Source organism: Aphelocoma coerulescens, chromosome 8, assembly GCF_041296385.1.
Source record: "Aphelocoma coerulescens isolate FSJ_1873_10779 chromosome 8, UR_Acoe_1.0, whole genome shotgun sequence".
Taxonomy (NCBI): domain Eukaryota; kingdom Metazoa; phylum Chordata; class Aves; order Passeriformes; family Corvidae; genus Aphelocoma; species Aphelocoma coerulescens.
In genome coordinates this window covers 28,369,013-28,396,964 of record NC_091022.1, presented here as the reverse complement: position 1 = coordinate 28,396,964, position 27,952 = coordinate 28,369,013, and the positions used below count along the sequence as shown (strand labels likewise).

Sequence of the window (27,952 nt, the reverse complement as noted above, 5' to 3'; positions counted from 1 at the left end):
AAGATGCAGGGGTTGGTTTGGCATTTCATTATTTCATGAGGCTGCGGCTCTCCAGCTGGTTCCCTTCCCAGCGCCTCCACCGCCGCTGCTCCCCCCCGCTGCCGCCCCCGGCATTCCTTGGCAAAGCCCTGGAGGGGCCAGCAGCACAGTCCCCTCCTTGGGCGCTGGTGGGTCCTGGGAGCTCTTGCTCAGAAAGGGGGAGAGGGCTTCCCGCAGCCCAGGTGATAATTATTCAGCTGTAGGATTGTAAAGATGGTTTCCTACCTTGCCTTTCCTGCTTTGAAAGGATTTGCCGTGGTGGCTTGGGGAAATTAATTCATGTGGCCCCAGAGCTAAAGGTATGCTCATTGGCACTTCCAGACCCTGTATTTTGGGCTCTGTGGTGCTTCAACAAACAGATGGGGCACAAACAGGGAAGCATAGTGGTTGGAAAAGGTGATGGAGTTGAGATACAGCATCCAGCCAGTGTTTTGGGGAAGGTTGGTGGGCTTTGGGAGGAGTGTGGCAGCATTATTCAAGCTGCTTTAGGCTCCTCTGGGCCCACTGGGCCAAGTGGCACAACCAGCACATGCCCATGGATGGATAGACCAAGACCTGGGCGTTTCAGTGCCACAGCCATGGCTGCCTTCTATTTTTTTTTTCTTGGAAACATCCTCAGGTTGGCATTTCCCAGCGCTGTCCCTTTTCTTTTGCTGTAGTGACCACCCTGTGGAAAGCATTGGTGACCACCCGCTTGTCCTTGCCAGTAGTGGAGCCATCTAAATTAAGAAACTGCATCACAAAACTTCCTTGCCAAATATTTGGCCTCAGTAAATCTCTATGCACCATCAGATGGGGGCCCAAACTTCTGCCTGCACAGTCCCGCATGGGATTCGAATGGATGGTGGTCACACCTGACAGTGCCCGTCTGCACAGAACTGTTGCATCCTGGTCCAAATCATCATTGAGCTCTTTACCAGGATGGCCAAGCCACTCTCTGTGCCCAAATCCAGGATGTTTTCTCGCTTGCTAGATCCTGAGTGGTTATGGAGTGTGATGCTGCCCTTGGCATCCAGCCGGGATGGCTGGGCAAGGAGACCCTGAGGGAACGAAGGTGTCCAAAGGGCTGGGGCCAAGCTCCCTCTGGGTACCAGTGGAATAAAAGGGCCAGGACAGCGCCAGGGGCATCCCATTCCCACAGATCCCAGCGTGCAGACCTCTTTTGTTTTTCCCCCCTCCCACTACTCCACGGCGTCAGTGGCAGCTGCCTGCGGACGCCGGGGAGAGCCGCCTTTGTTTACCCGCCTCTCCGGCAGAGCGAGCGCGGGGATGCTCTTGGATCGAGGTGCTGATCTGTCATCTCCAGGTTTTATGCATCCCCAGACAAGAAATCAGCGGTGCAAAGCGCAGACTTTTTGTTACTTATCGCCGAGCTCTGTGCAGAGCGCGGCTGCTGAAAGCAATCTGGTGTCTGCGATGCCCAGATTTATGGTTTCCCAGCCTCATTTGAGGTGTTGGCTTCCACTGGGAAGTAGAAAACCTGGTTTGAGCCATCGGAGTAGGATGAGAGGACCGTGGTGTGTAGTGACACCGGACCCCATGTCTGATCCCCAAGCTGGTAAATGGCCCCAGAGCCTGTCCTCACCCCGGCTGGGACAGCATCTCCCTTGCTCCATCTTATCTGGTGGAGACAGCAGGAGGACCAATGTCCCAGGGAGCTGAAACCGCTCAGCTTTCTCTCTGGGTCTTCTCCACTCAGAGGCAAAGGCTGGAGGGAGGCAAAGGGAGGAAATCCAGGCAAGCCAGCGGAATCCCTAGAAAGCCCTTTTTTCGATCACTTCATCCCTTTTTTTTTTTCCCCTATCTCTGCTTTGTGAGGCTTTCCAGGATTTGTCCCTCTCGGCGGGGATTTCGGGCGGTCAGCTGGGTCCCCAGGCACGGACAGACGGACAGGCTGCCAATCAGCCAGCGCACACCGTCCATGCACGGAGCGCTGTGCTCTGCTGCCAGGGGCTCCTGGGGCTCAAGCACAGGATTATACATGGGGTTTTTTTTGTTTTTTCCAAAGAAAATCAAAATTCCCAGGGAAAATATATTAAAAAAAAAAAAAAAAAAAAAAGCCGTCTCCCCCCCCCGCCTCCGCCCTGCTGAGAAGCAGCTCTGCGATGGCGGCTGGAAAGTGAAGCCGTAAGTGTTGCGCGTGCCATCTGCTCCGCTTGGATCACGGGAGCGGCTGGAGCCGGCGCAGCCTCGCGGGAAGGGGGGGCAGCGCTTTGCAGGGGTAAAGATAGGGTCCCCCTGCCCCACATTCCTCCCACTCGGGGTCCTCTAGCTCAGTTTGAAGCCCACGCTGGCATGCTCGAGCCCCAGCTCGTGCTGCTTGGAGGATGCAGATCGCCAGGAGGATACGCGCCTCTCCCGCTGTGGGTCGTGCCAGGGTGAAGATGGTTGTGGGGTGGGATGAGTGGTATGGAAGGGAATGGGCAGGCTTTTGGTGGTTTTAGGCATCTGTAGCTCAGCTGGGTGCCTGAGTTGGAAGCACGTGCTGGCACAGGGTGCTCTGTAGCATAGGGTGCATCTCATGGGGACCTCGGGTGTTTGCTGTCATGAGAGCGGCTCAGCAGGACACATCTGGTCCTCCCAAGGGGGATACCAAAGGAAAACTTCCCCAATAAGGAAGAAGTATATGCTGTCTCTAAAAAGAAAGAAATGTGTCTTATTTGTGGGTTTGCTATGGGAGCATCTCCGGGTTCCCACATGAGTTCCTCTGCTAGCTCTTCAGCTGGAGCCAGCAGAGCAGTTGGGTTTCTCTCTGCTTTACCTGTTTTTACAAAACTGGTATTTTTTTAAGACTTACCAGTGGGTCAAGCCAACAGCCAGAGGTGGGGTGCAGAGGGATCCCAGGCTTTCAACCTGCAAAGGCAACCCATGTCCTCAGTTGCTGTGCCTGTGGCTCATGCTGGGTTGTGAGTGGTTAGCTTGTTTAGGGGGTAGCCAAGAGATGAATATTCCCAGGATGTGTGATATGCAACCTGGGGGATTAGTTTTGACTGCAAGGACAGTCAAAACTGTCTGCCTGAACTACCCCCTTGGCTTAGCTCCACCACCAGCAGTTTTGGTCTATGGATGTTTGTCACACATGCTATGTGTATGGGGTATATATATGATTTGCTGGTTGGGATTAAACCACGTTAAGCACCACACATTTTGTTCACACCTCTCCCCCGGTGGGATGGGGAGGAGAATGGGAGGGGCGAGAGGGGAAAGTAAAACCCATGGATTGAGATAAGAGCGGTTTAATAATTGAAATAAAGTACAGTAATAGGAATGAAAAGAGACATTATAGAAAGAGAGAAGTAAAACCTAAAAAAGATAACTGATGTGCTATATAATTCCTCACCACCCACTGACTAATGCCCAGCCTGTCCCCAAGCACCAGTTGTGCTTCCTAGCCAAATCCCCCCAGTTTATATACTGGACATGACATTCTCTGGTGTGGAATATCCCTTTGACCAGTTTGTGTCAGCTCTCCTGGCCATTCTCCCTCCTGGTTTCTTGTGCCCCTCCTCACTGGCAGACCATGGGAAGCTGAAAAGTCCTTGACTTGGAGTAAGCACTACTTAGCAACAGCAAAAACACCAGTGTGTTATCAACGTTGTTCTCATACTGAATCCATAACACAGCGCTGTACCAGCTACTAGGAAGAAAATTAACTCTATCCCAGCCAAAACCAGGACAATGTAATCTTTTTTTTATGTTAGAGAAGGTTTGCTTGCAGAGCTTGGGAACTTGGGGAGGATGCCTGGTGCTTTCCACCCCTCTCTTCCCATGCAAATGCAGTTGCTCCTCTTCTCCTGGTGATAGAAAAGGCAGTGGTGGCATGAGTGGGTTGAGCCTGTGGAGAAGGAATAACGCTCTCCAGACAAAACCAGAGGGCTTGTGAGGAGAAATGGGAAGCTGAGGGAGGGCAGAAATGTCTGGGGGAAGGTGCCTGAGGAGGGGGCTGCAGAAGGCTTTTGGTCTTGCTGGGCTTTGGGACAGGGTGGAAGGATCCCAACTCAGTGTTTTCCCGTACTTGCTCCCAGCTGGTGACCATGGTCAGACCTTCACTGGGATTTCTGGGGTTCAGTGCTGGCTGTAGTGAAACCATGTTAGAGTCCAGCCATTTACTGGGGAACCTCTTGGGAGCTCCAGCTCAGCCCCGTGGAGATGAGTTCGTAAGACACGTCCTCCTCACCAAACCCTGGCATCCAGGAAGCACTTCCATGCCCACGGCTCTCTGGGGACGCCCACGGCCTTCAACCATCCCACCTCACCAGGTGCCACTTGCAGGTGGTGGGCTGACCCCACCTGGGTGCCAGGTGACCCCCAAAGCCACTCTGTCACTCCTCAGCTGGACGGGGAGAGAAAGTACCATGAAAGGCTCATGGGTCAGATAAGGACAGGGAAGCATTACTCACCAGCTACCATCACAGGCCAAACTGACTCAAATAAAATTTAATTTAATTTATTGCCAATCAAATCAGAAAAGGATAATGAGAAATACAAACTAAATCTTAAAACACCTTCCCCCTACCCGTCCTTTCTTTCCAAGCCCAACTTCACTCCTGCTTTTCTCTCCCTCCTTCCTGCCAGCAGTGAAGAGGGACAGGGAATCGGGGCTGTGGTCACTTCATCACAGCTGTTTCTGCTGCTCCTTCCTCTTCGGGGGAAAGACTCCTCCCACTCTTCCTCTCCCTCCAGCATGGGGCTCCTCCCACAAGAGACAGTCCTCCACAAAATTCTCCAACACGGGTCCTTCCCCTGAGCTGCAGTTCACAAACTGCTCCAGCGTGGGTCCCTTCCATGGGGTCACATCCTCCTCTGGGCATCCCCCTGCTCCTGTGTGGGGTTCCCCATGGGCTGCAGGTAGATCTCAGCTCCTCCATGACCTCCGTGGGCTGCAGGGGCAGAGCTGCCTCACCATGGTCTGCACCACAGGCTGCAGGGGAATCTCTGCTCCCGTGCCTGGAGCACCTCCTCCCCCTCCTTCCCCACTGACCTTGGGGTCTGCAGGGTTGCTGCGTTCATGTTCTCACTCTTCTCTGGCTGCAATTGCTCCTGCACAATAAGTTCTCCCCCTTCTTAAATACGTTATCCCAGAGCCCAGTACATTGCAAGTAGCTCAGAGCAGTGCTCTTCGCTGGCTACCCCTGAGCCCAGCGTTCAGAAATTCATTAATTGGGCTGGAACAATTATTTTTGGCTTTTGCAGAGGGAAAGGCTATAAATAATCACCCCGCGAGCTTGTGCGGTGACTTTGCAGCCTCTGTGGGGGGGTGGGGGTTGTGTTGGGGTTTTTTTTTTCCTTGCTGCCGTCCGACTGGCTTTTTCTTGGCGGCCAAGAGTGGGAGACTTATCTGCAGAAAATGCCATTTGAGTTGATTAAAGAAACGCCTGCCATTGGCCCAGACTGCCAAACTTTCTGCAGAAACGGTTGCGCTTTCTGAGAAACCGCCCCGGGACCTGCCGGGTGCAGCAGCCTGGCCCTGGGGCGGTGGTGGTGGGGACAGGGAGGAGGGGAGGAGGACAGGAGGAAGAGGAGGACAGGAGGAAGGCTTCCCCGGGCTCAGGGAAGGAAAACAAAGCAGAAGACAAAGGATGCTGGGGAGAATCTTACCAAGGTGGAATCGTACCAAAGAGGATTTGCCAGGCAGAGGGGCAGTGGTGGTGGGCAGGCTTCTGTGCTTGCCCTGCTGCACCAGCAGTAGCTTGCATTGCCCTCACACTGAGGGTTTTTGGTCCTTGTGGAGTTCAGTTTCAGCCTGAGACTGATCCAGAGGTGAAAGCCTCTATATCCCAGCACCTACCCCTCAAGCTCACCCATCCAGTACCCTTGGGAGCCAAATCACAACAGCCTTAGCAGAAGCAAACAGCATCTAGTACACCTTCTTTTGTAAGCCCTCTGTCGCATCTAAAATAAATTTGCATGTAAATTGACAGGCTGATTTTAATGTCTCCTGGCTGTAGAGCACTGAAGGCCCAGGCTTCCCTTGTAGATGGGCATGTGGCATCATCCCTGCTCTTGCTGGGAGCTGGTGTGGTGGCACAGAGCCATTCTAGAGGGAAGGTGGGAGAGGCATGGGGTGACTGCTTGGAGGGAAGCAGAAACTTAGTATTTGCTTTTTTTAAAAAAAAAACCCAGTTTATTGAAAGGATTGATTGAGACTTACTGACAGGCTGGTGGCTGAGAATAGCCAGCGCTGGAGGACAGCAAGCCATGTTTTCCAGTAGGGGTGCTGCTCTGTGCCAGGCTGCTCCCAGGGCCCACACAACGCCCTGGGTTTGCAGGAGCACATCCCGCATCTCTGTCCTTGCCTGGCAGCAGTTAAGCACATTCCCATCATAGGTAGAGGTTGCCAAAGACAACAGCCACGAGTCACTGATGTCTTGGAGGGTGTCACTTTGGCCAGTGCACCCCTTGGTACCTGTGTTTGGGGAGCACTGCTGGAGCAGGAGCCAGTGTGAGGATCTGTTAGCATTTCAGGAGAGGCTGCCTAGAGCAGAGCATCTCCCGAGCAGTCTCGCCATGGCAGCTTTCCTTCGTCATCCATTATTTATTTGATCCTCTGCAAAACAAATTCGCTCCTCGGCACTGATTCTGATGACGGTGCTCATTTTACAAAAGAGGTAAAAGGAGCTGGTTTTGTTCCCAGTCTGAAAGACTCGAACAAAAAGGTGTTTCCTGCCGCCTTCTCTCCTGTATCAGTGAGATAAATCTGCAGAGTTTTAGAGTGGTGATGAAAATTTTGGAATCTCAAGTAGTGAAACGTCGAGCAGCGCTTTCGCTGTTGATCCCCATCTTCCCTGGACCTCCAAGGCTGTTTGCTGTGTCAGGATCAGGGGGAACCAAGATGCTCAACTCACCTCATAGCTCACAGCTGAAGGTTTCCTGAGGGCATGGCTGTGTGTCCAAGGAAAAGGGGCTTCATGGGTGCATCTCCTCCCTCTGTGTGCTGTTGGAGGGCAGCTCTGCTCTATGGGTGCACAGAAGAGTATGTGCTCGGGGTTTGGAGCCAGGGGGACAGTTTCAGAGGGTGTTTGGGGATGTCCTCAGTCACACCAGTGGCCAAGCCAGCTCCACGTTGCTTGCACCAAACAAGCTGGAGCGGTGGGCTGAGCGCTGGGCCGGGAAGTTTGGAGGGAGGAGACGGCGCGTTGGAGCCACGTTCGTCAGGATGGAAATAACTGTCAGCCCCATTCAATCTGTCGCCTTGTTCCCGGGGGACAATTGCAAAACAGGATTACTGGTACTTAAAAATTCATAGAAAACGTTTCTTATCACAACGTCATAATTGTTATGACTCAGAAGAGTAGAATTGCCATTTTCCTGTGCCTTTTTCGCCCCCCTCACTTTTGTTGCATACCGAATCCCTTGCTGCAGCTGCGGGATCGTCAGGAAGGGGCGGGGGGGGGGGAACCAACAAACCAAGGCGATGCTTTATTTTATGCTAACTGCTGCATTTGACTTGAAAATGATGTCCCACTGGGTCTCGTGGTCAGCGTATTACGGCGTGATGGATGGCTGTCAGAGCGGCGGTGGCTGGCAGATTGCGATGGGTGGAGGAGAACAGATGCCCGGTGACTTCAGGGGCTTTAGCAGAGCCCAGGACTGAAGAGTGGAAAACAAAAGCAGATGGGAGAGCTCTGCTTGGGCTAACTATTCTTCTCCGGCCACGTGTCGGGGAGGGAAGCTCGCCGGGCGGCTGTGTCCCTTCTGTGCTGTTCCTCCGTGGTGAGCTGGCCTGCCTGCTGAAGCCCTGGGTGAACCCCACTTGACCTGAGGCCTGAGCCTACGTGCAGACCATCACTGCAGATCTCGAAAGGGCAACCTTTTACCCCCGTGAAAGAACAGCTTGCGCTCCATTTGATGGTTCCTGTTAACCCTTGGCCCTGCTGATGGAGCCAAGGCAAGGCCTGGGCAGGCTCCGGGGGTTGCCCTTTTGGAGGGTGTCTGCTGGTGTATTTTGTGCTCTGCTTGGTGTTTGTCTTTGGAGTTGGGCAGGACCCTGTGAATTTGAGTGGTGCTGATGGAAGGACGTGGAAGGAGGAGAGTGAACCTTTCCTGGAAGAGGCTGTTGGGAACAAAACCCTTTGCGGGTGCTGCTCTGCAACCCCTCATCTGCTTCCTGTCCTGTCTATCCTGCAAACTTTCCTACACTTTCAAGCCCTTCAGAGGGTTTAGAAAAGATCCTGCCTTGCCCTATTTTACTTCTTACGTCTGTATTTCCTCATATTTTACCCCTTCACTCTCTTCCTACCCCTCCGGTCCATCCAAAGTTGGGCAGGTGGCTGCTGCCTTCCCAGCTGGCATTTGCTGGGAATTGCAGGGTTAATGGTGAAATTAAATTTCACTGCTGTTTTTAAATTAATTGAATCATCAGCGTGGGTAACGGGAAACAGTGGTATCATAATGTATTTGATATGGGTCTTTAAGTCAGCATTTGCTGTGATATCTGGAGCACTAGATCTTGGTGGAAGCGATGGCTAACTGATATATTGCAGTTATGGCCACAGTACAAAGGCTCCTTCTGTGTCTTAAAAACGCTCAGGTCATGAAGTTGAGTTGGTTTATGATATGGCTGTTTTCTGTGCGTGCTTCCCACAGTGCTCTTAGGTCATACTCGGAAAAACCCCGCAGTTGGCAGGAGCCAGTGGTGCTCCCAGCTTGTGCCTCTGGGCAGGCACCACATGTCCATGAAGATGCCCTTTTGGGTGACAGAGCAGCATTGGGGTTTTGCTCCCAGGACTCTCTGAAGTTTTTTCTGATGGAGGAAGTAGACACAGGGGAAAACATCCTTTTTCCTCAAAGAAAACAGTGGAAAGAGTTTTACTGATTTGCAGCATATCTGTGCTTTCCTTGGTGGCCCTGGGGTGGCTTCAGGATCTTCCTTGGAGAGGAGAAGCTAACCAGGCTGAGGGCCAGCATTCTCATGTGATGTTCTCACCGTGCTGGGGACAAAACTCCTAGCAGGGCATTGTATGGGCTCCCCTTTTCTTGTCCTTTACCTGGTCCAGAGTGGTGGGACTGCATCACAGCGTGGTGCGTCGTGGTGGACGGTGACACGCCCCTTCACCATTGCTAACAGAGGGCCGGTGTTAATTAAAAAGTGGAAAAAGGTAAAGTTTTAATGTATGTCTTGTGGAGGTTGCTTGCAGGCTTCCACCCATGAGGGGTTCCTGCATCCTATCCCAGCAGCCTGGGACTGCTGGAATAGGCAGGATGAGAGGAAATGACCTCAAGTTGCACCAGAGGAGGCTTAGACTGGATATTAGGAGAAATTTCTTCACTGAAAAGCTTGTCCAACCTTGGAACAGACTGCCCAGGGCAGGGATGGAGCCACCATCCCTGGAGGGATTTAAAAGCCGTGTAGACGTGGCCCTCAGGGACGTGGTTCAGCGGTGGGCTTGGCAGTGCTGGGGGAATGGCTGGACTCGATGTTCTTAGAGGTCTTTTCTGACATCAGTGATTCTATGATTCCCTCTCGTCAGCAACTTCCTCGGAGATCACAACTGTATAGATGACCCCGGCATGCACCTACGGCCACGTCAGCAGCACTGCCTTTCTCAGCCAAAATCTCGAGGCTACTTAACCAACTGAAACCTCTCAGAAGCTGCCTTGATATGAATATTGATCTCCACATTTAACTCTGCTTTGCCCAGTTGATACTGCCCAGGCTGGTGGTGTGGAGGACAAGCAGGCTACGGCATCCACAGCTGGATTTGGAGCAGGATTTGGTGGGACACACCAAAAACCTCGATGCTGAAGAGCCTGTTCTAGTGCACTAGTTCAGATTTTGTGTGAAGACTTGGTTATTATTTCTGCTAGTTATGTCTCTAATGAGGTGAAACATGCCATATGTTGTCCATAGGGAGGGAGCGCCGCAGGTGGGGCGGGGGCTGGCCTGGTGGGTAGTTGCTGCATAGAAGAGCCTGAAACTGCCTCAAACTCAGACTTGGTGAGCCAAGATTCCAGCTGATCCATCTGGGCCATGGGCATTGGTGCTGTGTCATGTCTCAGAGCTATCTACAAACTGGCAGCACCTTCTTGCTCTTCGTCCACTGTCATGTTCTCCAGCACCCGTCAGTTTTATCCTTCCATTCCTTTTTCCCGTCTCTTACCCGCAACAGGTTTTTGCTTCAAAATAAAGTGATTTTGGGGCCATACCCAACTGCGCAGCTCCTTTGCCTGCTCGCAGGAGTAGCAGCTCTGGCCCTGATCTGTGCAGCCCAGGCTGCTCTCCAAGCAGAAGTTTGAAACTAAACCATAGCGGGGTAAAGAAATATTAATTGGTGAGTCCTGAACTTAATTTGAACAGGGCTCTGCTGTTTAAACAATTGTTGGAGCCATAAACCAGAAACCCTTAATTATGGCTAATTATTTTCTGCAGTGAATCTATATGGAAGCTCCTCAGCATGAGGGCTCCTCTGAAATGCACTGGTTGCGTGTTCAGGCATCATCCAGCCTGAATGTCCCTAATAAAATCAGAGGCAGAAGTGTTGCCTCCAGCCCGGCTGCCTGACCAGGCAGGAGCCTGCTGCCTGCAGTTTCCTTAAACCCGGGGGTCGGGGCAGCGTGCAGGGGCTTGGAGGCTCCCCAGGCAGGCGGCTGGGGACCCGAGGGCAGGCAAGAGCAAGGCAGGAGCTGTTTAGGACATGGACTTTAAACTCTCCGGCATTTGGGGTTTGTTTAAAAACCAGCTAGGTAAATATTTGTGAAGCGGTTGGGATCCGGCTGCGGGGTCAGGCGCTGTGTGCAGCCCTGCGGGCTGGTCTGGCCTCCTGTGGATTCCGTCCTTCCCACAGCAGGAGGCATGTCCATCCTCTGCCCTGCCGAGGACATGGTGGAGGCAGTGCAGGGCGCTTGGCATCATCACTTGGGCCATGTTTCTCTAGGATTTAGGGTGAAAACGGGTGCCTAGAGGTCTCATGGGGTGTACCAGTGTGATGCTTCAGTGGGACATATTTAGAGTAGGTCTCCTGGCAAGGCTGCACTCTGCGTCCCAGGGATGTCCCTTTTGTGCCATCCAGGCTACTTTTGGGGGTTGGTGGTGCCTTTTCCTGGTGAACCTGGAGCTCCTGCCCTGTGCATCCCTGCAGGAGGGAGGCTGCTGGGGGGATCCTGCTGGGGATCCACAGTACATACTAGGGCAGGTAGGACCTGTGGCTTGCTAGGGACGATGGCACAGCAAGGGTAGTGTGGCAGGGATGGCACGACAAGGATGGCAGGGCAGGAGGATGGCACATCAAGGATGGCACATCAAGGATGGCAGAACAGGAGAACGGTGGTGTGACAAGGATGGCACAGCAGGAACGGCAGGGTGGGAGGATGGCATGACAAGGATGGCAGGGCAAGGATGGCAAGGGTGGGAGGATGTCACAGCAAGGATGGCAGGGCAGGAGGATGGCAGGGCACAGTGCGGCGCCGGGGGAGCGGTCCAGGCTGCCTGTACACAGCAGCTGTCAGCGCTGCTGCCTTCACCCGCCCAGCCCCAGCCTCTTCCTCATGGCACAGATGGTTTTAACACTTTCCTGGGCCTTTTTTTCTATAATTAACTCTTGTTTGCAAGTGGGAAGACACTTCTTTCCTTTTGGCAGAGCCATCAAACTCTCCTCGGCGGTGTGCTTTTTTAAAGCCATCGTGTATCTATCCCCCAACTGCAGTCTGTTGTTTTTACCAGGCTCTTTTAAGGCACTGGGCTGCCCCCCCTTTTCTCCCCCCCTTGCTCTTGCCCTGAGGTAAAATCCGCAGGGATTGCAGGCGGAGGAGGCCCCAGCCAGCTCCGGCAGGGGAGTTAACGAATCCGGCCAAGGCGATACAAAAGCCGGTGCCCGGGGAGGGGGGAAGATGGAGGGGCCCCTTCCCTGCACCAGGAGCCTTTGAACCCCCCTGCTCCCAGCTTTGTGCAGCTTAGCAGGGTGCTGCCTGCACAAAGGCCCCTCGTCCCTCATGTCATTTCCATGCTGCAGCTGGGAAGAGTTTTCCCAGGAGAGGCCACTGCCCACTGAAAGCCTGGTGGGTGCTGGGGGTTGCTACGGTGGGTACCCTGTCCCACCAGGACAAGGGGAGGGAGAAACCCCAAAGAGCCCTGGAGCTTCGCCAGTACTCAGGAATCTGTGGGGTGCCGCAGGAGGGGTGGGCAGGGGAGGGGGGTTCTCTCCAGCCTGTGCTAAGACCTAGAAAAGCTAACTGGAATGCCATGGGCCATCCTCTGCCTTTGGGGGAGCTTAGGGTCTGCCTGTGGCTCCCTGTGGGGTTTGGAGGTGTTTTGCTCTCAGGGAGGTGAGGGGCTGCAGCTCTCAAAGCTGGAAGGTTTTGGGATGCTCAGCTTTGGGGATTGAGGAGGGTCAGCATCACAACCTGGTGCTTGTAGGAATGTCACCTTGGAGAGGAGGGTGCTGTGGGGCCCATGCCAGCAGTGTCAACCTGCCAGCCCGTGCCTGGGTTTGTGTTGGGGTGTTGAAAGAGCAGCCCTGACTGTGGGGAGTGAAGGAGCTGTTCTTACCTATGGATATCAAATGGTGGATGTGAAACAAACAAAAGAGAAAAAGCCTATCAGGAAGTTTCCACCATCAATTCACGGCCATGACCACCATGCCTGTGCTCCCTCTACTCCTCATCCCGGTCCATCCCTTGAACTCCGCTCACCGGCACTGTAGCCAGGTTTTTCCCAGCACTGCCAGTCTAAACAAGACCTTGCAGTGATGCTCAGCGCTCTCACATCGCTCCCTCCCCCTCTCTGCTGTCTGAAAGCCTGGGGCTCTTTTTTTTTTTTTTTTTCCCTTGCTCTCCAGACTTTAAGTTTTCCTGCCTCACGTACCAGTTTATTGCTGGGTCAGGGGGCAGGGGTTTGCACGCTGGTTTTATAGGGTCCCTCCAGAGCCAGCTTCAAAAAGCTCCCAGTTCATAAATGGGGGGTTTGTATTAACCACTGTGTTTTGACAGGGAGAGGTGCTCTTAGAAGAGAAATAATTATTGTTTTGTAAGCTTTAAGGGTAACGTGGCTTGGAGTCGCATCTAACCAAACTGCTCTGTGCAAAAAAACGGGGATTTTTTAAAAACCCATGTTTTTATCAGAAATCCTCCCCTATCCCAATGTGCACCTTGTCAGTTGTGCAACCCCAGGGGGACTTTTCCATGGGGAAGTCCTGCAGCTCAGCTGTGCCTGGATCGCCAGTGGCAGTGACTCCAAAGCAATGCAGAGAGCTGGTAGTAAGGTAAATAAAACGTGGGGCCACTTCAGAGAGGTGTTTCCAATCCCCAGGTAAAGGCAGGCGAGAGGAAGCAGAGCAGGAGGCAAGCTGGTGTGTTGAATTCCATCTCATCCCATGGATGTGCACCTCTTCTCCTCCAGAACACGCTGAAATGGTTAAAATGCCTCTTCCCATTCACCCTCCCCCTCCCAAGAAATCCCAGCCTACCAGGGGAGATCTGCGCCCCCTCCAAGTTAGCCCCTGGCTTTTTTTGGCAGTGGAGAAAGCCACCAGTTCTTGGGAACAACACTGAATTACACAGTGGCTTACGTCAGATTTACTCCTCCTGTCCTTTGCTCTAGCTGCTCTATTAATTTTGAAATGCCTTGAGCAATTATCAGACCTAGGAAACACTATTTTTGGGGGGCAGCACCTACAAATAACTGCAATGAACCCTACTGTTGAAAAAGGGAAGGGAACAGACATGGGGCTGTCCTTGTCTGGATTTCGAGTGTTTTAATGTGAATTTTCATTAGAAACCCTGTGTGTGCAGTGGTTGGGGGATCTCTCAGGGGTCTGGAGGGGGGGATCACACCCTTTCCCCACCCATACACCACTTTTGAGGTCCAAAGCATTACTCCCAGGGGCATGGAGGGTGCGAAGGGGCAGCCCAGGAGCAGATTTGGGATGTGAGGGCTCCATATGGCTGGAAGGGATTAGCCTGGAGGATTAGATGAGTGGAGAGGAGGGGAAAGTTGCTGCAATCCCCCCTCCCCAAAAATCCTCATCTCTGACCCCTGGCAGATGCGCAAAGATGAGTTCTGGGGACGATTAGTGCTGCTTGAGGTTTGTCTGTGCCCCTGGAGTCACAGCTCAGTCTCAGTGCTGCTGGGGTAAAGCGATGCCCATGGCCTGGGCTGGGATCCTGTGCTGGCAGGTGGTGAGGAAAGCTGGGATTTTCCTCCTGCCACCGCCTCACACCCACATGTTGCACCTTCCCTTGCGCTCGGTGTGTTTCCAACCTGAGCTGTTTGCTCAGGCTTTCAGCTTGCCTGGAAAGAGTAGCAGTGGTGCTTGGACAAACCTGCACCCCAGGGATGGGTGAGCCTGGGATACAGCACTTGGGAAGTCACATGTGTTGTGACCTTGTTGGTGGCCAACCGCTGCTGCTGTGGGATGTGGGGACGCAGGGTGCTCTGCAGCTCCAAACTGGGCAGTGAAACACTGCAGGGATGCAGGATGCACCACGGCTCCATAGCTCCACACCAAAACGCTGCAGGGATGCCAGCATGTGAGACGTTTTGTGGCTCCTTTCCTAGGCAGGATGTCAGTCAAAAGGTCTGCAGGAAGGGCAGAAAGAATATTTTCACCGTTTTTCAAACATCACCCTGGAAATCATGGGAATCATGCCAAGGCATGATGGCTTTTCTCCATCATCACTCAGTCGCAAAACCCATCTTGCTTGGGATTGGGGTTTGCCAGCAGCTTTCCTTGTGGTGCTCTGTGTTGCTGTCCCAGCAATGGCTCGTCGAGGGCTGGGTTGGCTCTCAGAGCACAGCTGCAGCCTCATGAAGGATTTCCATACGGGCTTCTTGGGATGAATCAAGGGTGCAGAAACATGGAGGGTTAGTCATAGCAGTGCTCCCAGGAGGGTGGGTCCTGTAGGATGGGTGTTCCTTGGGTGGTGGCAAGGACAAAAGCCCATAGCCATCACTGCTGCTGAATACAGCAGTCCTCAAATTGGCACTGAGTCCATCCATCCCAGTTAATTTAGGGCTCTGAAGGGCTGCCCTGGGTCTGGCCACAGCAGTGCCGGCTGCTCCCGTGCAAAGTCCACCGCCTTCCTCCCCATCCGCCTCTCCAGGGTTTATAGGATGTGCTGGACTTTGTCCCCGTGCAGCAAGTCACAGCCCTTAGTTAAGTTCAGCTGCCACCTCCGTCTCAGTTTAAGGCACTCTTCCAAGAGCATTTTTCATGGAAGATGCTGTGCAGAGAAGGTGCTACAAAGCACCCTCAAGCATCAACAGAACCACCTTTATTAAAAATGGTGATTTCTTTTTTTTGTAAACCTGCTGCTTTTGTTAGAGAAGGGGATTTTTTTTTCTTTTTTCTTTTTTTTTTTTCTTTTTTAATTATTTCCTTTTTTAAGGGCTCGCTGTGGAAAAACTTTCACAGATCAGCAGGCAAATCCATCAGGGGCTGCTGCGAGCGGGGCTGGATGCTTGGCCGCCTCCGTAGGTACACAAAACCCGCCTGAACGCCCGCGAAAGGTTACGGCACTGCTCAAAAAGCGCCGCCGTAACCTTTCGCAGGCGTTCAAACAGGCTTTGTGTTATTACACGAAGATGGTGGCCACGAGCATCTTGTCAGGGACAGGCAGATGGTGTTCACCTGCTCCGGACCAACTTCTTTTGCCCTTTGCCTTTGGTGTCGGGGAATAATACCGGGGCAGCTGCTCGCAGTAAAATAGGCTTAAGCAAATGGGATATTTTGGCATTCAAGTGCACGACAAGAATGGGAGTATTTGCATTAATTCTCTCCTCTCTTTCCCTGCGGCGGGAGAGGATGGAGAAAGCCAGGGTGTTTTCCTGTGGGGTAGAGCCAGGGCCTGGTCTTCTCTGCCTGGATTGGGGGTGGGAAGTGCTGGATGCTGTGCTGGGATGTCAGTGCTCCATCCCACAGCATCCAACTGCCCAGACAATGGAAAAGGATGTTTTTCCGGGGAGGTCACGGTGTTTCCTGCTGCACTGCAAAGGCAGTTGCCAGGAAAGGGGGTCTCACCCCCTTCCCTGGATTCTGATGAGGGTTAGTTACCAGGCACCACTGACTGCCCATGCAAACTCACAGCTTGTTTTGTGTTGTTTTTCATTGCAAAGAGCAACCGATGACATCAACCGGCTGAAACACAAGGGGGCAAGAATTTGGGGGGGGGGGGGGGGAATTTGAAAAATATATTTGTAATCTGCACCCATCTTTAATGGGGAAATTGCTGCTGGACTCTGGATGCCTTTGAGGTGTTTTGCCAATGGGATTGGCAATATCCTCGTTAGTTGTCAGTAAATCCTCTGGACAAGTTAAAACTAGTTTTCTTCAAATGCACATGGTGCAGTGGTGTGGCGTTTTTCTAAAGTCACGGGTTATTATTATTTTTCCTTCTTGAATTAGATTACCAGTTTAAATCTAGCTTTTCTTACAACCTCTTCCAAAATGCACTTGGCAGTTTCAATCTGGAAGGAGGCAGAGGAGCAGAGAAGAGCAGGCGCTGGGAAGCAGAAGTCCAGCTGCCAACACCAGCAGCCTCCCCTGCACCTCATCACCTCATTATTGCTAGTTTTTCGAGAGGGAGGCAGTATTTTCCTTAATATGATCTTTTCAAAGGCTGGTAGCAGAGAGGACTTGATTTTAGCTGTGAAGCTTAAGGGAAGGATGGAAGGTGAGCTGGTGCACGTGCCATTGAGTGTCTAGCCATGCAGTCCCATGTAGTTACACCCCAGAAACTGCAGCATGGAGCAAGGGGCATCCCTGGGAGTAAAGTCCTGTGGAACTTAACTATGACAACTTTGTAGCAAACTCCAGGAAATCACCTCTCCCAGCAGCTTTGCTTGCTGGGATCATTTCCCTCTTGGTTTTAAAAATTGTGACTTTTTTAAAATCTGAAATTAATCTGTGGGCTTTCCATAAAGTCTTGTGTGGGTACCTCAGGAGCAAGTTTCAGTGGAGCCACAGAGTGTCCAGTGCAGAAGGGAGTGCGGGTTGTTAGTGCAAGGAGCTGCCGGGTGGCCCTCACAGAGCTGAGCATCCCACACTGATAGATGAGCAGTAGATTAATAGTCCTAAGCAATTGCATTATCTAATGAAAATTTTATATAATTATTTTATATCACTTTTTTGGCAGGTAGACCCTGAAATGGATGGTATTGATTGCTGGAAAAGAGCCTGGCCTGTCTGTTGCTGGGATTATTAGAGAAGAATTGATAGTAATTAATACCTGTGTATTTACAGCATTTTCAGGGTGCTAATTGCATGGGATCCATTTAAGCTGTTTGGCAGTGGGGAGGGTTCACACACTGGTTTTAAGGTGTAGCTGGACCTGGATCTTGTGCTGGGCAGGATGCTGGCAGTGGGAAGGCCAGGACCATCAGCTTCACCTTCACTCCAAGCCAGGGATAAGGGGGCACTCCGGGCTGCCCATGGCAAAGCATCCCTAAATAGCAGGGTTGGGGTGAATCTAAACACCCACCACATGGTGTGAAGCCCTGGAGTGCTGTCCTCTGCAAAACCCTTCCTGAGTCAGGGGAAGCACTTCCAGCAAGCCCGGCTTCACTTCCCACAAGTTTCCCTTTGTAAACCTCCCTGTACACACACGTGTGCAAAACGGAGCCTAACTGCTTTTAGTCTGTTTTACACCTCCCATGCTTATCCCCCCCCCACTCTCCACCCCCCCTTTAATTCGGTCGCTGTGAAATTTTTGCAGCCCTGCCAAGTTATTTCCTTGGGATATATTTAGAGAAAGCCAGCTCAGCAGAGCGCGCTGGGTGTTTGTGGAAGGATGTTTGTAAATGTTAGCAGGAACGCTGGCGGGCTGGCGGAGCAGATGTCCGCGAGATGCTACCAAGAGCCTTATTTACAAACTTGTAAATGACTGAAGGGGTTTCCTTCCCGGGGATAAGGGGGACGCCGACTTAAGAGATTAAAATCCTATTGTTTCGTGGCCGGAGCTGCTGTCTCAGATTATCCTTTACAAGGGAGGGGAAAAAAAAAAAACCAACAAAAAAAACCGTATTAGCTTGAAACACCATTCAACTGTTGTGCCTTTTTTTAATGTTTTTTTTTTAAGGCTCAAGGAAAATACGGGGCTGGGGGTTGTTTCTTTCTCTGTAAAGGAGAGGGAAAAAGTGGCTGAGTGTGGCTGTTCCCGACCAGAGTGTATGCTGGAGCTTTGTGTGCCAGGTGGCTCACAGGTGATGGATTTAAAGTAAGCACAAAAAGCTTGTGGTGTTGCAGAAGTATAATTAAGCTGAACCTGTATGCACAGCGTGGTGTCCTATGGGAGCACAGTGATGGCTTTTGGGTGGTTTGGTGATACTGCTATGAGCCCATTTAATCTGTTTTGGGGGTTTGTTTTTGTATCTGGCAAATACACAAAGCTTCAACCCAATGTTCTTTTACCTCCTCTTACCCTAAAATAAACCAAAACTGGTTTGTTTTCTCTTCTGGAGCATCCAGCCAAGTGGCTTGCACTGGGGGAAGCAGGATGGAGTGTGGCATACCCCAGCTGGCCAGCACAGCATGCCCCAAAAACACGCTGAGCCCACCCGAGAGGCTCTGCAGGTGCCGTGGTTTTGAAGTGGGTGCCACAGTGGGTGCCCGCTGCTGGCACGTGGCTGGCAGTTGCACTCTCAGAACCTGCAGCAGGCTGGTGTTCTCTTTATTTTGGTGCACGTTGATGCAACACAGGCGCTGGCACCGACCCGCGGAGGGGGCTGATGTGGGAGAGGATCTGAGGGCTCGGTCCGGAGGAAGCGGTCGGCATGTCGTCCTCCGTGGTGTTAATCGGGTTACTCTGAGGTGTGGGAGGGTTCTATTATTAAATTTAAAACCTGGCTATATAAGATGAAGGCAGCTTTAACGAGATGAAAAGGCTTAACTGGAGTCCAATTAAATTCCGTATTACCTGTTTACGCAGCCTGCTTAAGTCCTGACCTGCACGCTGGTTTCTTCTTTAGGCTCCAAAGCCTGTGCTCTAGGCAAAAAAATAAAATCAAAGGAGACAGATAGATACCAGATCACCAGCATGTCCTGAGCACCCCCGCGTGCTCCTACCCAAGGCAGCTGCTCCCATAGTGTCTGTGAGGTGTGAGATGCAGCCAAAATCCACTCTTCTGGAGAGGAGAGAGAGGGCAAAACCAGCTGGGGCTCAAAAAGGAAATACCCAGCCACCCTTAGTTTGGTTCTAGGTCTGTGCCATGAAGGTGTTTTTGCTCTCCCCATCTCACTGCTAGGTTGATGGAGGCTGTGGCTGGCTGAGCAGCCAGTGCTGGTGGTGCTTCCCACGAATGGAGCACCCTCTCCGTTGCCTGGCAGCACCTTGCACCACTGTTGGCAGGTTATTTTTATTAAAAATAAGTGTTTGGTGAAAGCCAGTATGGGATGCTGGGGCAAGATGGTCTCCTAGAGCATGCAGTGGGGACACCAGCTTGCATTTAATGGCAGAGTTACTACCACCAGCTGTAACCTGGTTTTCATAGATGGTTTCTGTTAACCCTTGCTTGTGTTGGTGAAGCATGGCAGGTTTTTGGGTAGGTGGTGAGCTGAGGCTTGGCCACCATTGCCACCATTGTCTCACCATGACACTGAGAGCCCTGCAGGATGGGGTGCAGTGCCTTAGCCCACCTTCAAGCTGTTCTTCAATGCCCAGCAATGGGGATTAGGAGGAAGAATCCCTTGCAGCAGCCCTGTGTGTGGACAGCACATCCAGAAAGTTCCTTAGCTTCCCAAGCCCTCTCTTGCAGGGTACTGCCTTTTATTAGGCGGGTACCCTGGAGCTGGGGGCTGGGAGCAGCAACGTTCTGGTGGCGACGGTGATTTCAACCCACCTGCTCTGGTTTCTAAATTCAGCCCCCAAAACCCTTGTGGGGCCTCGGTGGTGCCTCACGGCTGCTCTGGGGCCGAGCGTGCGGCAGGGCGGGGGGCAGGAAACGGCTCGCCGCACCCTGCTCGCAGCAAGCCCTCACGCCCAGCAAAGCCCTAAACCCTGCAGTAAAGAAAGTAAATCAATAAAAGCACCGGACCGCAGCTCCTCCCAGGGCTGTGGGACAGCGGAGGTGAGTTGTGTTCCCGGCTCAGCCGGCCTAGGAAAGCAAATGTGGGTGACACCAAAGTGCTGGTGGGGATGTGCCAGAGGCCGGGGAGCTGCGTGAGGCAGCCACGCCAGTGCCTCTTCCTTGCTGCTCTTCAGCACAGTTAATACAGCGGAATAACCTGGTTTCTCCTGAAGGATTGGGTTAAGAAAACAAGATGGTTTTAATAGCCCTTTTACATCCTGCATAGATTGCAGCTGAAGACCCTAACCAGCTTTGCAGCACATCTTTTCCTTTTTTCCCTTTTTTTTTTCCTCCATAACCTGATGCCGGCGGTCCTGCGCAAGCGGGCTCCTATCGATAATTCAAGTGCCCAGCTCCTGGCTGTGCTGTTTTGTCCGATTTCTATTGCCTCCTGACCTCCATCCTTCTTTATTTGCAAAGCTGTACTCGCAGGCAGCGGTAATAAATCAATTAATGACTCTGATGAATCGTTTAATGGCTGACAAAATAACACTACAGTCAACAGCTTGGATCTCTACAGCAGTACCAGAAGATGCTGGTTGACTCAGGGTAGGGAGACGAAACAGAGACTGTTAGCTCAATTAGTGCAATTAGTGTGCGATTTAAAGGCTTAGACGGCATCTGCTGGCGTACCAGGCCGGTGTGTTAACTGAGAGCTTTGGTTTGGAAGCGAAACGCGGTCATCCAGATTGTCATCATTCCGCTGGCTTCCACCAAAAAAAGAGGAAAAATACCAACGTATGTGGCAGGGAATTAAAAATACATATGTGTGTTTGTGTATATAGCTATACATGTGCGCCCCAGGAACACATATATATTGATTTCCAACGTGGAGAAAATTTGCCATCTTACGAAAGGCAAATGAGCTGGCGTGCCAGCATTGCCAGAGCTGTCCTGGCTCATTTCTGGCAGTGGTTTCCATGTGTTTTGGTGGAAGGAAATTCAGGGTGTCACGTGCCAACGGGGACCCTCATGTGGCTGATGTGCTTCTGGTTGGACGTGGTGGCACAGCAGTTCCATGCCCCTTTTGGCCAGCTTCTGTGCAACTGCACATTGTCTGTATCTGCACCAGAGAGACTCGATGGGTTTTAGATAATTCACCTAAGGAAAGAGCTTTTAAAAGCAAACTGCAACTAAGAGTCCCTAAAAAGAGTTTCTGGGACAAAATGGTGAATATAAACCATGTGGGAGGAGTTGCGTGGCCAAAAAGTCCTGGAAATGGGTGCTGGATAGCCCTTGGGTTTGGGCACTGACCCTTAGGGTTTGGGTGCTCACCCTTAACGTTTGGAAAAGTTGTTCCTGGTGTCTTTTTTCCCCTTTTTTCTTTCATTTCTGGCACGCCCAAGTGTTTTACAGAGCTGCTCCAGCCACGGCTTCATTCCCATCACTTCACCAGGGCTAAAGGTGCCTCGGTGTTTACCTTAGCAGCGGTGATGGGGAGGGGAATAAAAAAAGAAATAAAATGTCACTTTGCAGCCTTGTAAATCATTCATCAAGGGCTGACCAATTTGGCTCCCATCCTACAATATGCTCAGGGCACTTGCGGGTTTTTAATTACCGAGTTCTGCCAAGCGCCACATGTGTGAGGAACTTTAAATCCCCGTTTACGCCGCGAAGGCATAGGTGAGGTTTCAGGGTGTTTAACACGGAAAAATACTCTGTGGTTTTGTGGAAAAATGGGCATTTGCTTCAAGATTTTCTTTGGCTCCTCTGCCCTTCTCCCTCTGCTCCCTGTTGCAGATGGGAGGAGAGGAGCAGCTTTCTTTCCCCCTGGATCCCCAAATCCGTGTGCCTCCTCACTCCCCACTACTTCGGGATCCATTTCGCTTTGGGAGATTCCCCAAGCAAAGGATTATAGTGTGCTGGAAATCTCTTGAAACCATAAAATATCACCTTGGCAGCTTTATTGCAGCGCTTGCCGCCTTGGGAGAGAAGCGTTTTGCGTGATAGAGGGTTTAATAAAGGAAATTCCAAATGGGCTTGCTGCAGTTTGGGGCTCGGTCTTATATATTTTTGCATTAAGAACCGTCATCTGCTTTGCAGAGAAACTGCAATATGTTCATGGCCTTGGATTAAGATTTGGTTTTACTTTTATAGCTGACCCACTTGGGGGGATGGAGGGAGGGGGAGAAGTGGGTTCACTCCCTCTCCCATCTATTTTTGCTGCCGTCTGATGTATAAAAAGAGCCTGGAATGGGCAGGCTTATTTTTCCTGCCAGGACTTTTTTTTTTTATTAACTGTAAAAACACTCAGATCTGGCCTTTGCTGCTGATGGGGGAAAGGCTGCTCAGGATGCCTTGTTCAGGGGCACGGGGGGAGTGTGGTGTGGGCTGTGCCTGGGGTTGCAGGACTCTGTAGCCTCAGGGGGAACCGGTTATTTCATGAAGGCAGGCTCTTACTGGAGAATCAGCCTCCGCTGTTGTCTGTGTCACTTGCAGCTCTGAGATGCTGGGGTGGTAAAACCAACCACTCATCCGGCATGGTCCTGGCCTTCATCCCACATCCTGCACGCCAGCTCCTGCTGGAGAGTGTGATGAGGGGTACAAGGGATGCCCTGGGAAGGCACAAGGCAATGATTAGTCGGGTGCTCCCCTGCCTCTGCAAGGCTTTATGGTCAGAAATAGCAAGATTGCCGACCAAACATGGGGATCCTGTCATGGCAATCCGTAGTCCTTAGTAATAATCCTTAATTTTCCAGGCTGCCCTGACAGCCTGGCTTCCCCCTCTGCTCACATCTTGTGGTTGTTGCTGCATCAGATGCGGTCAGGAGCCGGGGCTGGCTCAGCTGCTGTTGGGACGTGGAGTTTAGTGGGTAAAACCAAGCCTGAGCAGGCTCACATGTACCCCATCTGTTCATGGGATTTCCTCAGTGGAAAATTTTTCCACTATGGTTTTAGGTGGGTACGTCCATCATAAAAATTGGTGGAGGGAGTAGTTCAGTGATCCAAACCTAATTAACAGCACTGAGGTGCCTTTATAACTGCCCTGGGAATGGAGGTCCCTTGGTGGTGGGTAAACTGGGCTGCACTTGGATGGCACAGGTACTGCTCCTAACCCCACAGGGGTGTGTCACCAGCAGTGGCTTTTAGGGAAAGATCTTTTTCTTGTATTTTCCATCAGAGTGGGAGCTTCCCATAATGCTGGTGCTTTCCCAGAAGAAGTGAATAAATACAAATAGGGATGCTGAGAAGGAGCAAGTGGGGTGTGCAGGTACCCTATGTCTGTCTCTGTCCCACCTTTTTGGGGCTGGAGCTGTGCTGGTGGCTCATTCTGGGGAGGCAGGAAGGGGAATGTGACTCCACAGGTTGAGTACAATGAATTTGGAAATGAATAATAAAGCCTTGGCATGCTGGTGAGGTCAGGGAAGCATAATTTTGGAAGGACAGGGCTAAACCATCAAGCATGGCGGGGAGGTAGGAGAGAAGCATTTTCAAAGCTTTCAAGCAGCTTCTGCCTAAAATGACACATTGGATGAGGCTCCTTGGTGGATTAACAAGACTCAGTGCTTGGATAAATGAATAAACAAGCCCTAGAATCATCTCCAGGTTCTGTGTGGCCATCCCCTCCGTGGGTGAGTCACAGAGACCGGTGCCCCTCCAGCTGCGAGCATGCTCCGGGGGAAAGATGCTCAGGGCCCCAGAGATACAAGGCAGATCGACTCAGTATGATGTGGCAGGAGAGGTGGCATTTTTGATGTGCTTTTGTCGTAACTCTGACCATGTTTGCCCTGGTTTTGTTCCCCGCAGAGCGCAGCTGCTGCCCCGAGTCCCGTGCTTGGAAACATTCCCCCGAATGACGGGATGCCCGGGGGCCCCATCCCGCCCGGGTTCTTCCAGGTAGGCTGCCGCTCCTGCCGGTGCTCCCTCCACCCCGCGCACGTGTTTGCTTTCGCTCTGGGTGTCAGCGCTGTCATGCCTGTGTTGTTTTTTTTTCCCCAAGAGGATGCTAGGGAAGCAGCATGCCTGCACAGCTGACCTGTCTAGGAATAACTTGTGTTCTGCTGTCCTTCCACATTTGCTTTCTATCTTTTGTGGCCTTAAAGCAAATTCCTTTCTCGCTCAAAGAGGTTACTGTGTATTTACAACCAGTGTTTTTTTACAAAGCTGCTTGGTTTGTGTTTGGGTTGGGATTGTGTTTGTTCTCCAGTCCTAACAGACGGGCGTAATTGAAAACATTCTGGATTTTGATTCCTGAAGCTTTTTCCCCCTCCTCTGGTTAACCACTTGATTTTTTCCAAATGCAATCACTGAACGCATTAACAAGCCCTGGCTGCGGCTGCAGGCGGGAGTGGGCTCCAGCCAAATCCCTGAATGCCGTGGAGGCACCTTGTAAGCAAATACCCAGCAAAGTCCCCAACATCCCCTCACTCCTTCCTTATCCCACACCAAGCTGACAGAGGAGGGGCTAACATGTTTGGAGTGACGCTGACAGAAAGGACATCAACAAGCACAAAGAAAAGGAGTTTTCAAACCTCGAACCTTGGGGGTTTTCTCAGGAATCTCTTTGCCTGGGGTGAGCTGCACTGGTTTGCAGCAACATAAGCTTTCGGTGCTTTAAAATCCTCCTGCTTGAGGACGAAACACTTGTTCGTGTTAAAAATGGGATAAGAGTTGAAAGGAATATTTGTTTTGGCAAGCTGGGCTTTTTTTAATCTGGGCTTGTGATTTGTATATGGGAGAACTTCTCGGGCAGTAGACAGGCGAGCTCGATAAGGAGCTTGTGATTTATTGTGGCGATATCTGAGCCCGATATCAGCGACTGCGTTTGTGTGGGAAGGGGGAAGGAGGGTCCTGTCTTTTTTTTTTTTGAGAGAAAGAGAGATCCCATTTCCTGAACATGCTTCTGACAAAGTAAGAATATCCGATATTGATCGGGAACCCTAAAACAGGCGAATCTTGTAGCAGTGCTCGGCGGCAGGGGGTGAAGCCAACGGCGGAGATGCAATCTCGCAGGTCATAGCTGCTGCCAGCAATCCGAGTGCCAAGCTGCTACTTCCAACAAATGTGTCTCCAAAACGTCCTGATCTCGCCCCGTGGTGAAGCTGACTGTCCTTTGGGGCTTCTGCTTCACGCCGAGCTGCGAGGGCTGCAGAACTGGCATGAATTTAGGGCAAGGCACCAAGAGTATGGGTTGGCTTTCCCGGAGCGGGAAAGGTGAGGAAGAGGAGTCACATCTCTCCAGACTTACTGTTCATGCTGCCGTCTCGACTCTTCCTGTTGACAGCCCCCAAGCTGTCCCCCCTCTTTCCTTTCTGCCCTCCTGTAGCACTTTTGCACCGAGGGTCTGATTCAGGAGCAAACAACCCATCCTAGCTCCCTGCCTCCCATGCAGCTGGCCTGGGAGCCTCTGGGGCAGGGGGTGGCTCAGAAGCAGGAGGGGATCCTGAAGCCCCAGATAATGTAATAACACTGGTACAGGTGTCGTGTGGGGGATGCTGCCCATCCCCAGCGCTGCCGGAGGGAAGAGAGGGTGGGTGCTGGTGCATATGGCTCACATGTGACATCTCAAGAGCCTGCCTTTCCTGAAAGCCCTCCAACATCTGGTTTCTCCTCCCAGCCCTCGGGATGGAAAGCAGAAGAAAAATCCCACCTTTTAACACAGTCTGAACATCGCCTCCATGAAAGCCTGTCTGATTTATTGCGGGTGCTGGAGCTGATTCCAGCTTCAGGAGATGCTGGAGAGCAGCTCTTTGCAGAGGTGGGCTGGAGGCTCAGTGTGGAGCCAGTCACAGCTCGGGGGTAATTTCCTATCTGTAGGAGATTAAAGTGCCTAAATTCAGAGGGCAAAAACAAAAAGGTCACAGAAGATAGAAAGGATTTTTCCCCAACCTTTGGTATGCCAGCCCTGGGAGTGAGTGAGGTGGTACCACCTCAGCCAGTGCCATCCTCGTGCCAGGAGACTGCTTGGAGAGGACTCAGGGATTTTCAGCATCTCACTCTTCTGCACCAGGGACCTGCAAGGGATATTCCCAAGGGTAGCAGGCACGGGCAGATAGTTTTTAAGAGGAATTAGAGAGACTGATCATGTCCAGGCATGGTGGGGCATCACACAGGGAGCTGAGAAATGAGTCACCAGCAAAGCTCAGGTAGCAGAAACCTTGCACTGCCACCCTGGGGGTGCATGACCGCCCCCAGCCCTGAATGTGAGGCTGTCCACCACAGATTGGCAAAGGAAGAAAATGTATATGGACTGTTCCTGGGACTCTCTAGCCCAAACCCATGTGAGTGAGCTTGGGAGAAGAAGGAATGTTCCAGGAAAGGGAAAAGCAAGAAGGACTCCGGGCTACAGCGCCCATCCACAACCACTGCCTTGCAGTGAGATACCCTTCCCAGTGCCAGGGCTCAGCAGCACCTTCAGGCCAGGGGCCAAGGGAAGTGTAGCCTGCAGAATCTCCCAAAATTATGGGAAAGGAGAGGCCCATGGCACTCCTGGGTTGCTGGGGTATTTCATGGTGCCAGCCAGTGGCACAGCATCGGCTGCGCTCCGGACAAAAGGTTGGCTGGGTTGATGGCCAGCATGGGTAGATGCTTTTATTTAAATCTCTCTCTTTGTCCCGTTGAGATGAGCAAACAAACCCTCTGCTCATCCTCCTAAAGGTCATCAGAGGCATTCCTGCTTTTGTTTTGAAAGCTGGATTCATGCCGGGGTGCAGATCCCTTGCAGGAGGGACAGGGGGGTGCCAGGGAAATATAGGAAGGAAAAGGAAAAATTGAAAGCAATTGATATCACACCTTTATACCACTAAATAAATGGGGGGGAGAGGGGGAGGAAGTCAGCAGCCCCCCAGCCATGCCTGCTCTCCCCAGCGCCGCCCCGTACCCCGCGCTGATGAAATGGAAAGTTGACCATAAATCAATGTCGGTGCTGCGTTAGCTATGCATCAGCGGCTCGGCGCCGAGATGCACCAAAACAAAGCACCGGCTGCTCCGTGTTCCCACACTGCCCCCTAATGCAGACAGACCTCTGGAGCTGGGGAGGACCGGGGGCTCCAGAGCCTGGGGGGCTCCCCCCCTACATCCCCTGCCCTCCCCGCCTCTCCTCCCTGCATCCTGGAGACCTCCGTCTTTGGGTGAGGTCGCCCGTGGGGTGAGGATGGTAAAGCCAGGGACAATAGGAAGGGGTCCATGTTGTCCTGCTCCCTCCTTGGAGGCCACCATTTTCCCCCTGCCCAGCTGTCCTGATGTCTCAGTGGGATTTGGCACTGCTCGGCAGGTGCCACCAGCTCTGGTCAGCCAGTTCCTGTGAGGCAGCACAAGAGCCATAAAACCAGGCTGCTCTTCCCAAAATCCTGGGGTAGAACTTGGTACCAGCCTGCACCAGGCAGGGTTTGAAGGAAGGTAGCCTACAAGCTGGAGGAAAGGAAAAGCAAGCATCAGAGAAAGTTTTTTTTCTGGAAGTTTAGTAGGATGCCCGAGGCTTTTGTACCGAGCGTCTGGAGCATATGGTGGGATTTGCAGTCAACTTTCTCTCGGGTGCTCCAGCCAGATGGAGGTGACTGTTCTTGGCTCCGGCTGACACGGGTTTGTTTCCTGAAGAGCTTGTGTTAAACATATTCCTTAAAACCAGGCTTCTGCAGTTGGGAGCCCCAGCTGCAGGCGAGGCAGAGCTCCTGCCCACGACTGCCTTTCGCTGTCTGCGGGGGAACTTGGCCCGCCTCGCCTCGCCTTGCCTTGCTGCATTGCCTTGCCTTGCCTTGCCTTGCCTAACCTCGCCTTGCTTTGCCTTGCCTTGCCTTGCTTTGCCTTGCCTTGCCTTGTCTAACCTCTCCTGGCCTCGCCTTGCCCTCTCTCGGGAAGGTCCTCACCCAGCACCACATGCTGGAAGTCAACCAGGGTCTTTCTCTTTGGAGGCAACTGGAGCATCTCTCCTAAAGGCTAAAGTGATACCTCATTTTTTTCTTGACAACTTGCAAAACA

General features: G+C 52.1%; 1 protein-coding gene across 3 annotated transcripts in view; it reads left to right on the top strand.

Annotated features, from left to right (window-relative positions):
• Positions 1–27,952, top strand: part of SSBP3 (single stranded DNA binding protein 3) — a 54,388-nt gene that overhangs the window by 13,088 nt on the left and 13,348 nt on the right. For all 3 annotated transcript variants that reach the window (XM_069023473.1, XM_069023472.1, XM_069023471.1), the window contains exon 5: positions 23,783–23,872. In XM_069023473.1, coding sequence (XP_068879574.1) covers positions 23,783–23,872 — 90 coding nt within the window. The remainder of the gene's footprint in view (positions 1–23,782; positions 23,873–27,952) is intronic.